Genomic DNA, 12,200 nt, shown 5'->3' on the forward strand with positions numbered 1-12,200 from the left:
GAGAGGTTCGAAAAAAAAATATCTTCTAAAAATTTTGTGTCTGGGAAGGGAGGGGGGGTTTATGTCCAAAACCTAAGAGCATGTACCATATTTGAAACAGAATGGCTGACCTTTGTTTATGCGTGTATATTCAAAGACCTTAACTTCAGGGATATCTTGGATGGCCGAGAACATATACTGTGAACGCATTTAAATTTGCCAAAAATACTACGCCTCATAATACATCAGATCATACATGGAACAATATACTCAAATATAACTGCTCACTAGCGCCGCCTTTTGGAAGAAGTACTCATTATACTGAGCACCGCTTTGTAGACCTGGACATCATGAACAACTTTGCCGAATACAACTTGAGTGTAGGTACAAAGGATCTCAAGCTAGAGCCATATTTCACACATATAAGAATATTGCAAGCACACTAGCGCCACCTTTTTGTAAAATTCCTAAAAACTTCTTCATTTCCTAAATACTTTCTTCAATTCCTAAATACTACTTCACTCCATTCCCACTAGACGATCGTTGCTAAAGAAATCATCTTTACAAATTCCAAATTTGTTCGACAAAAATATTTAAAATGTACAATACCTATTCCACATATCGGAGTTTTATGAGTAGTCTAAAAAAATGGGTTCATATCAACGCAAACGCCTTCCTGCATAACCTTTTTGAAAATATGCAGTTCAAAATGGGTAGGATTTTCAGATATAAGCAAAATAAGCATAAAAAATCGTACCCTTTTTTACGAAAACCTCTCCCCGCGCGTTACCCGCCTACCTATGGTCAATCTTAGGTAACGTTCTAAAATATGATTAAATTATCTTTCTAAATATCCGGAATTGACCAAACAACCAAAAAGTTAAAACAATTTCAATTTGGGGTCAATATGACTCCAGAGCACAGACAACGTACAGTGAGTGCAAAAAGTATTCGTCTAGCTGTGCGCTTTCTAAAAAATGTCAAAGATAGAATCTATTAAGCTCAAAAAAATAAAACTATCGATTACATTGTGTAGCAAAATAATCAATTCATCTTTATTGTTATAAATCAAACAGAAGAATAAAATAATAACAAAAACAAAGGTAACAAAACATAACAATTCATTAAATACGGGCTCAAAAAGTATTCGTCTATTCAGGTTTAGCGCGCTTTTGAAACGAAAACAGGAGTTGTAGAATGGAATTCAATATTTCGTTGGATTCCCTTGTGTATCTATGATGGGCTGTAGTTCTTGTGGCATGGAACTGATCAAATTAGCTGTAACGGGGACGGAATATTCTTCCATTCTTCTTTCAACACTAATTTCAATTCATAGTTGTTGGAAATATGACTTTCACGAATTTCACGAAAAGTTTGTCGTCCAGAACCATCAAATGGAGTTAAATTGGATTTATATCTGGACTCTGAAGTGGCGTTTTGAGTTGATTGGGGTATTATAGAGTAGCTACAGCTTAGTACCACAGACAAACAGACGTAACAGTTTGAACATTTTTCAGAAAAATCCATCGCCCAACTCCTCTACCACCATCTTGCGAGCATGTTGCACGAAACAATGTTTCGTATGACATTGTCACCAGTAGGCGCTGGAGTGCCCGCATAATAAAAAACAACATGTTATATGGTCAGAATCATTATTACGATGTAAGATATAGCTTCACAGTTTACGTTGCGGTTATCGAATACTTTTCGATCGATTCAACCATAACTGCTCGACATCATCACTAAATGTCAACATATAACATGCTGTCTCTAAAATGTTCTTTATTTCCTGCATTATATGTCAACATTTTATCATACTGTTGAGCGAAAATTTTGCACGCGAAAACAGACGATTTTTTATGGTGACATAACTTAACAACCCATTCAACATATTGTTATTTGTCAAATAACCGTACCATAAACTGTTGAAACTTTATATGAGATTGTTCATTTACAGTTGTCAACAGTAAAGGATACTGTTGTCGACCGCACGGGAAAATATCCATGCATAGTTTGTAATTATGCGGGTGAAATGTCAAACTCGAAGGATTACGACGCTAGCGCCTTTAATATTAAATATTAAATATTAAATATTAAATATTAAATATTAAATATTAAATATTAAACATTAAATATTAAATATTAAATATTAAATATTAAATATTAAATATTAAATATTAAATATTAAATATTAAATATTAAATATTAAATATTAAATATTAAATATTAAATATTAAATATTAAATATTAAATATTAAATATTAAATATTAAATATTAAATATTAAATATTAAATATTAAATATTAAATATTAAATAATAAATATTAAATATTAAATATTAAATATTAAATATTAAATATTAAATATTAAATATTAAATATTAAATATTAAATATTAAATATTAAATATTAAATATTAAATATTAAATATTAAATATTAAATATTAAATATTAAATATTAAATATTAAATATTAAATATTAAATATTAAATATTAAATATTAAATATTAAATATTAAATATTAAATATTAAATATTAAATATTAAATATTAAATATTAAATATTAAATATTAAATATTAAATATTAAATATTAAATATTAAATATTAAATATTAAATATTAAATATTAAATATTAAATATTAAATATTAAATATTAAATATTAAATATTAAATATTAAATATTAAATATTAAATATTAAATATTAAATATTAAATACTAAATATTAATTATTAAACATTAAATTATAGATATTGAATATTTAATATTTAATATTTAATATTTAATATTTAATATTTAATATTAAATATAAAATATTAAATATTAAATAATAAATATTAAATGTTAAATATTAAATATTAAATATTAAATATCAAATATTAAATATTGAATATTAAATATTAAATATTAAATTATAAATATAAAATATTGAATATTAAATATTACATATTAAATATTAAACATTAAATATTAAATATTAAATAATAAATAATAAATATTTAACATCAAACATTAAATATTAAATATTAAATATTAAATATTAAATATTAAATATTAAAAATAAAATATTAAATATTAAATATTAAATATTAAATATTAAATATTCAATATTAAATATTAAATATTAAATAATATTAAATATTAAATATTTAATATTTAATATTAAATATTAAATATTAAATATTAAATATTAAATATTAAATATTAAATATTAAATATTAAATATTAAATATTAAATATTAAATATTAAATATTAAATATTAAATATTAAATATTAAATATTAAATATTAAATATTAAATATTAAATATTAAATATTAAATATTAAATATTAAATATTAAATATTAAATATTAAATATTAAATATTAAATATTAAATATTAAATATTAAATATTAAATATTAAATATTAAATATTAAATATTAAATTAAATATTAAATATTAAATATTAAATATTAAATATTAAATATTAAATATTAAATATTAAATATTAAATATTAAATATTAAATATTAAATATTAAATATTAAATATTAAATATTAAATATTAAATATTAAATATTAAATATTAAATATTAAATATTAAATATTAAATATTAAATATTAAATATTAAATATTAAATATTAAATATTAAATATTAAATAATAAATATTAAATATTAAATATTAAATATTAAATATTGTATATTAAATATCAAATATTAAATCACAGACAAACAGACATAACACATGGATCATTCACTCATCAAATTCATCGTCATTTAAACACTAACGACATCTGTTGATTTCAGTTAGTTGGGCAAATCACGAACCAGATGGCGGTAGTGAGCAAATGTCATACTCGTGCAAATCCGATGCGCGCGCCACTAGTGACTGATTGGCCAACTAATGATTATTTGAATTGATCAGTAAATCAGTGAACGATGGAAATTTGACGAGTGTTATGTCTGTTTGTCTGTGATTAAATATTAAATATTAAATATTAAATATTAAATATTAAATATTAAATATTAAATATTAAATATTAAATATTAAATATTAAATATTAAATATTAAATATTAAATATTAAATATTAAATATTAAATATTAAATATTAAATATTAAATATTAAATATTAAATATTAAATATTAAATATTAAATATTAAATATTAAATATTAAATATTAAATATTAAATATTAAATATTAAGTATTAAATATTAAATATTAAATATTAAATATTAAATATTAAATATTAAATATTAAATATTAAATATTAAATATTAAATATTAAATATTAAATATTAAATATTAAATATTAAATATTAAATATTAAATATTAAATATTAAATATTAAATATTAAATATTAAATATTAAATATTAAATATTAAATATTAAATATTAAATATTAAATATTAAATATTAAATATTAAATATTAAATATTAAATATTAAATATTAAATATTAAATATTAAATATTAAATATTAAATATTAAATATTAAATATTAAATATTAAATATTAAATATTAAATATTAAATATTAAATATTAAATATTAAATATTAAATATTAAATATTAAATATTAAATATTAAATATTAAATATTAAATATTAAATATTAAATATTAAATATTAAATATTAAATATTAAATATTAAATATTAAATATTAAATATTAAATATTAAATATTAAATATTAAATATTAAATATTAAATATTAAATATTAAATATTAAATAATAAATATTAAATATTAAATATTAAATATTAAATATTAAATATTAAATATTAAATATTAAATATTAAATATTAAATATTAAAATATTAAATATTAAATATTAAATATTAAATATTAAATATTAAATATTAAATATTAAATATTAAATATTAAATATTAAATATTAAATATTAAATATTAAATATTAAATATTAAATATTAAATATTAAATATTAAATATTAAATATTAAATATTAAATATTAAATATTAAATATTAAATATTAAATATTAAATATTAAATATTAAATATTAAATATATTAAATATTAAATATTAAATATTAAATATTAAATATTAAATATTAAATATTAAATATTAAATATTAAATATTAAATATTAAATATTAAATATTAAATATTAAATATTAAATATTAAATATTAAATATTAAATATTAAATATTAAATATTAAATATTAAATATTAAATATTAAATATTAAATATTAAATATTAAATATTAAATATTAAATATTAAATATTAAATATTAAATATTAAATATTAAATAGGAAGTATTAAATATTAAATATTAAATATTAAATATTAAATATTAAATATTAAATATTAAATATTAAATATTAAATATTAAATATTAAATATTAAATATTAAATATTAAATATTAAATAATAAATATTAAATATTAAATATTAAATATTAAATATTAAATAATAAATATTAAATATTAAATATTAAATATTAAATATTAAATATTGAATATTAAATATTAAATATTAAATATTAAATATTAAATATTAAATATTAAATATTAAATATTAAATATTAAATATTAAATATTAAATATTAAATATTAAATATTAAATATTAAATATTAAATATTAAATATTAAATATTAAATATTTAATATTTAATATTTAATATTTAATATTAAATATTAAATATTAAATATTAAATATTAAATATTAAATATTAAATATTAAATATTAAATATTAAATATTAAATATTAAATATTAAATATTAAATATTAAATATTAAATATTAAATATTAAATATTAAATATTAAATATTAAGTATTAAATATTAAATATTAAATAATAAAAAGTATCTTATCATACATAAATGTTGTTCTTAACTTTTACTAATGCTACAGAAACTGATTTTTGATTTAAGGTAACTTGTGGTGGCACTCCAATCTTTTTATAGTTGTACCATAAAAATCATCAACTTAAGATTAGTAGTCATGAGAAACTTGACTACCAACACCTACCAATCTACAAGGCAGACAAAAATAACCACTTTTTTGTTAACATCCGATTACCGTAAACATTGCATTAATGTGAACGATTTCAGTCCGAGTTGTACGCAGGATTACTCAATACGGTTCGACTATGACATAAACTAACAATACAGCAGATACTTTTTTTAATCTTTCGTTTATTTGAAAGGCTCATCTGCCATTTGGCGTTACGGAGCCGGATTTTTTTTTGTACAACTCATTTTATAATTTCTGCTAATCTTCTTATAACTAGAGTTAGTTTGGGTAACCGACGTACACGCGGCTGACTTGAGGTTAGGGATTACAAATACACAATAGGAAAAGGAGGAGGTAAGGAGGAGGGTACTAAAATTATTGATTGCGATGTTGTTGATTTGTTTGATGATGGATTTTGGCATTGATCTGTAATTGAAGGCAAACCAAAACAAAAGACGGGAAACAACGAAAAGAAGACGACATTTTTAAGGGGAAACAACAGATACTCTGAGAACATAAACCTGTTTGTTATAATCTCCTTTTTCTTGAGGGTGGATCAAATATGACGGGATTGCTAGACCCCCCTCCCTCCTCTGTTACGCTTTTTATATGCCTAGTACATGTGCTGTCACAAAATCTTAGACCTCCTCCCCCCTATAAGCTGTGACATCATTTTTGAACGACTGGCATCGTCGAGATTTTTTTTTCAAACAGAATAAAAATAATCAAACAAAAACAAAATTATTGTTAGGGTCCATCCACACAGTAGGTCGTCACGTAGGTTCAATACAAAGATGTAACTAGGAAGGAAGGGAATGAAATTCTCAAAATTTTGCGTGAAGCAATTGAATTAATTTATTGCATGTATATTATATGTAGGACTTAGGTATCATTCAGTCAAAAACCAGACATCAATATTTAAAACGACCATTCATGTTCACACTTGCTCGGCTTTGGGGCCTTAGAACATCCGCAGGAAGGTTTCGGCTTGGGCTTCGGACAATCCTCTGGCCGAACGCACAGTCCACTGTGGTTTTCGCGCACGTAGCCCTTCTTGCAGTAGCAGCCGCGCATACAAACTTGCGTGCACGGTGGTTCCGGGTGCAGGTTTTCACAGGTTCTGGGGCACTCATTGCCGCACAATCGGTACTCGGTGTTGGGATCCAGGCACACTGGAAATTGAAGGCACGTTCAGTGCACGTAATATTCAGCTGTGGAAAAATATCTATTTGATGTCGTATTTACCTCTGCATGGCACGTGATGGCAGAGTGCGGCAGTACTGGCGGCAAGGACAAGGGCGATTGTTGCGAATCTCATCTTCAAGGAATTATGATGACCAAGATGCGTGTGTGATCCCTTTTATATGACAAACTGGAAGCTGTATATGCGTGATAAAATCCTTCAACAAGCGCATTGCCTATGGAAATCCTAAGACAAAAGGTGCACACGCCATCAAACTACTAACTGGAATGTCGTTCGAAGTGGATTGAAACACAAGTGTCCTGAGTCGGCATTTGCTTGTTTATTGGTTGTAACTCAAGTCGCATAATCTAACTAAAGAATTTTATCATTTTATACTGGAACTGCAGTGGTGACTGTCGGTGTCTTTGGTGGACATTCGCATGGCTCTACGCATTCTCCGGTGGCATTATTGCGTACGTAGCCCTCTCGACAGAAGCAACCCCTGACGCACAATCGGATGCATGGCCTAATTTCTCCCAGATTTTCGCATGTTTCAGGGCAGGCTGTTCCGCATTCTGAGTATACTTCGTTGGGGCCTTCATACAATGTGAAAAAGATTTGATAAAAATAAAAATGAATTGGACTGAACAGCAATGTTAAGTGCGTTTGACTTACAGTCACATAATGGATGCGAGACACAACACAATGCTCCGATGAACACGAGAAGTACTGTCGCTGCAAGTTTCATTTTCGATGTAAATAGATGGATGATAAGATGCAAGGGGAAGCTTTTATATATCTGATCAATGATACGCTATCTCTCTGCTACGTGCATTTATGACAGATTTCTGCGCAAAGTGCTAATAAATCTTTACATGAGAGAATTCGATAAATACTCTTTTAATTTTTTTTTGTCATTTTCGCACATCAAGATAAACTGAAAGGCTTTAAAATCACCCCGATATTGATTAGTGACCAGTCTCAACCTCGACTCAACTGACAAATTCTATTCGTAAACTAAGCCAACTGATAGCTACTTGAACACGTGCATTGGAATTTGAACATATGGCGCCCTATCCCATTTTCGGAGTTTGATTTGGGCTTTAATGACAATGCTTTTAAATTTCCAATGGTGAAAAAAAAACCAAAATGCTTTAGTACAGAACCTCTTTCAAATCAATGTCAACTTTTAGATTGAAGTGCTTCCTAAAGGAAAGTTGCGTAATCAAAAGAATAAGCGGTTGTAATCAGCGCATTTTTTTTATTCTGTGAGGACATATGGCATTATACACCCTTCTTCAACTACAGCAACAGATTACAAATCTCAGAGTCCATACGGCATATAGTCACGTTCCGATAGCATCATCTGAAGACTGACATTAACTTATCAGATATATAAAAGGTCGAGTTGACATCTTATCAGTCAGTACCTTCATCGAAGATGAATCTTGCAGCGATTGTAGTTCTTGTGGTTGTTGGGGCAGTCTGTTGCGCTTCACACCCATTATGTGACGGTAAGTCTGATGGGCTTGCCTTACGATTTTGATTTTCAATTAATGTCTTTCCAACCTCATAGGCCCTAACGAGGCGTACTCAAAATGTGGAACTGCGTGTCCAGAAACGTGCGAAAATTTCGGAGAGCATAGACCGTGCATACTTTTGTGCGTTGAAGGATGCTTCTGCCGGGAAGGCTTCGTTCGTAATGCAACCGGGAGCTGCGTGAACCCGTGCGACTGTCCTCCGAATCCATTAACGACAGCTTTGCCAGTGCCGGTATAAATGGTTATAATTTTAAGATAAAAAATCATAATCAGAGTCAAAGTTTTCAGCAAATAAAGAAATACCAAGAGAAATACAAACTTTCAATACAAGATCAGTCGGTTGAAGGGAGGCCACTTTTACAGCATGAAAACTATTCGCCACAGTCCTATGTAAAATCGTTGATATTCAGGGCTATAAAGTTCTTTTTTGTCCGACCAATTATGAACAGTTTTGCGATGAGTGAAAGACATTTGGCCGAATGCAACTTAAGCGGATAACACAATAGGCCGAAGTCATCCAACTGTATTCCGTTTAGCCAAATTGAACGTTCGGTCGAACATTTATCCGAAAATGTCGTTAGCCCGAATTGGACATTTGGCTGGAAACGTAATTTTGTCAAAGATGGTCTTTGGCCAAAATGGTTTTGCAGAAAGGGTCATTGGTCAATATTGAGGGGCGGTTCCATGTCAATCCAAATTTCGTCATCTGATGATATCAGACTGTCAAGATATTGTAGTCCTCCGATCGTCCGGCTACTGCAAACTTTGAGGGGCTTTTCTCGTTAACACTCAACCACCTGGTCCTGTGGGGGTTGATGACCCGCCGCAAAGAAGCATACGGTCAGCTCGTTAAGCACACATAAAAGAGCATCGCAATACTAATATGGTGTTTCGTGTTCATTAGCCAAATCAGATTTTCCACAACAAAGCAGCCCAAGGTATGGTACACGGTCAATCGCACCCTCCAAGATCTTTTCGATTACGTTGAGAAGTATCAGTGCAGATGAAATGTATCCTTGCCTCATATCAGCGACTACCCGAATGGGGACAGACTAAGCTCTGGCCCTATTTGAAAATACATTGCATCCCTGGGCGCCAAACAGATTTTTGTTATTCAGACAAACAAAAAGACAGCATAGGATCACCTCCGCCGACTGCCGATCGACCTTGGGGCCCCTTTAGATTTCCTGCTTCGGATGGTTGCTTTTTGAAGAACGCTGGCTGAGACTTGAAGATGCTATTCGAAGTGATCGAACCAAAATTCCAGCTTTTCAAGTCAGTGAGTTGTTGAGGCCATAATATTCGGTCGTTGCAGCCATTCTTCATCGGCCAGGATGTCCACCCACCACGCCATCCTGTCCTGCCTGCAGCAACGACCGACTCCCAGTTACAGAGATACATACCGTAAACGGGACTTGTACCGGTTTCGATAAAAGTATTCTTCGCCGCCCATTCCTATTCTACGCTACCACCTTCCAGAACATCCACTACCTGGGTTCCATATTCTTCAACTTACGATCTCTTCACAGCTGGATCTTCTAGTCGATCTATGGTGAATCGACACCAGAGTGAATTCTCCCGCTGCTGAATTCTGGAAATGCGTGGTCGGATCTTGCCAATTAAAAGATGATAGTCAAACGCGATGTCATCGCTACGTTTATTACGCGCTCAATAAGGCACCGTCTCCATTTTCAGGTGATCCGTTTCCAGAGGAGCCGAATACTAGTCCTGACAACTCAAAGCGGCTTTAGAGAAGCTGTTGGCTGCAGACGGGTGAAGCGAGGGGGGACTCCCCGGTCAACGATGGTCAACCGGCGATAATCGCCTCCTCTACGATATTTCACGATTTCTGATTGGAGCAAGGACAAATTCGTAGATGCATGAGAAAGACGCGACATGTCAATCACTTACCGATCCAATTGATCAGCTGAAACGTTGGTTTAGAACAACTTCTTCGAGCTTTGACGACTTATCCTAATTCAGATATAGGGAAAGGTTGACAATTCTCCGACGATCGTGTGAAAACCATACTGTCATGTTTTGCATCATCCTGGAGCAGGTCAATGAATTTCAAGAGTTCCTCCATTTGGTACTGATTGAGGGGTGTCCTTAGAAGCAAGGGAGGCCTAGACAAAATCCAGAGTCCAGCACAATATAATCGCTTAAGTGAGGCAAGGCTGGATGTACCAAGTCTCTGTTTCTGTTGCCCATAGTAATCAACAAAATCTTGGCTCGCTCTAGCAGCCCACCACCATAAAGAAATCGTACTACCAGTCTTGCAAAATGTCGTGACCATCACCAGATGATCAGATATGAAAACAAAAACCACCACGCTTTTAAACGATGTTCTTTACTGACAATCACTGCAAGCGCATCGTGACATGTAGAAGATGACACGTGAGTACCTTCGGTAAGCGTGACACCCAGATTGACAACCACAAGCTGAGAGCCATAAAGAGCATCAGGTCGGTCAGCTGTCAAAAGTGCAGGTGAGCACCGTTATTGATTGATTTTGTTGTCGTTTGATTGGACTGACGTCGTTTTTAATTGATAAATTGGATAAATCAATAGTTAAATTAAGGGTTCATTCACAAATTACATAACGCTAAAATGGACCTGGGGCTGAAAGCCCCCACCCACCCTCTCGTAGCGTATTTTGTATGGTAGGGTTCTGAAATTTGTATGGGCCGTATTTGAGAATGGCTCTAACTAAGTTTTTACCAATTTGATCCAGACTATCTTTTGAAAAAGGCCAAATTTTTTATTGATTTTTCAAATGGATACAATTAAAAACGACGCATCCTACAAAAAATGTTGTATGGGTAACTATCGCAAAATCAGTCAAAGTTTCTAATAAAGATATCGGAAACAATTCAAATTGAGCCCTACACTGAAAAAAATCAGTTTCAACAGTTTCAAAATTAAAACTCGATTTGCAAAAACGCTTTTTGATTTGTATGAAATTGTGTCTCAAGATAGGTGATTATGTTCCTACCAACCGTCCATACATCGCAAGCTGGGCACTTTGAAGGAAAAAAGTTTTCTAACAAAAACTTTCTCTTGTCGAAATTATTTTCAGTGTATTTTTATCCGTTGCGATTAGTTACGACCTAAATATTGTACTCTGCTTGACTGTACAGGAATATTTAAATATATGTATGTATATGTTAAATCCACTGGCACTCCTTGACACTGAGAAAAAATCAATTCCGACAAGAAAATGTTTTGTTAGAAAACTTTTTTCCTTAAAAGTGTCAAGCTTGCGATGTATGGACGGTTGGTAGGAACATAATCACCTATCTTGAGACACAATTTCATACAAATCAAAAAAGCGTTTTTTCGCAAATCGAGTTTTAATTTTTGAAACTGTTGAAACTGATTTTGTTTCAGTGTAGGGCTCAATTTGAATTGTTTCCGATATCTTTATTAGAAACTTTGACTGATTTTGCGATAGTCACCCATACATCATTTTTTTGTAGGATGCGTCGTTTTTTAATTGTATCCATTTGAAAAAATCAATAAAAAAAATTTGGCTTTT

At 28.5% G+C, this 12,200-nt stretch overlaps 1 protein-coding gene across 1 annotated transcript in view; it reads right to left on the bottom strand.

The window, feature by feature from the left end:
- LOC134209206 (mucin-5AC-like) overlaps positions 1–7,869 on the bottom strand; it is a 114,689-nt gene extending 106,820 nt beyond the window's left edge. Inside the window, exons 1-4 of the mRNA XM_062685198.1 lie at positions 7,797–7,869; positions 7,518–7,717; positions 7,184–7,256; positions 6,880–7,110 (exon numbers count right to left, since the gene is read on the bottom strand). Coding sequence (XP_062541182.1) covers positions 6,880–7,110; positions 7,184–7,256; positions 7,518–7,717; positions 7,797–7,869 — 577 coding nt within the window. The remainder of the gene's footprint in view (positions 1–6,879; positions 7,111–7,183; positions 7,257–7,517; positions 7,718–7,796) is intronic.
- Between the last annotated feature and the right edge of the window lie 4,331 nt (positions 7,870–12,200).

This window comes from Armigeres subalbatus, chromosome 2 (genome assembly GCF_024139115.2).
Source record: "Armigeres subalbatus isolate Guangzhou_Male chromosome 2, GZ_Asu_2, whole genome shotgun sequence".
NCBI classification, from domain to species: Eukaryota; Metazoa; Arthropoda; class Insecta; order Diptera; family Culicidae; genus Armigeres; species Armigeres subalbatus.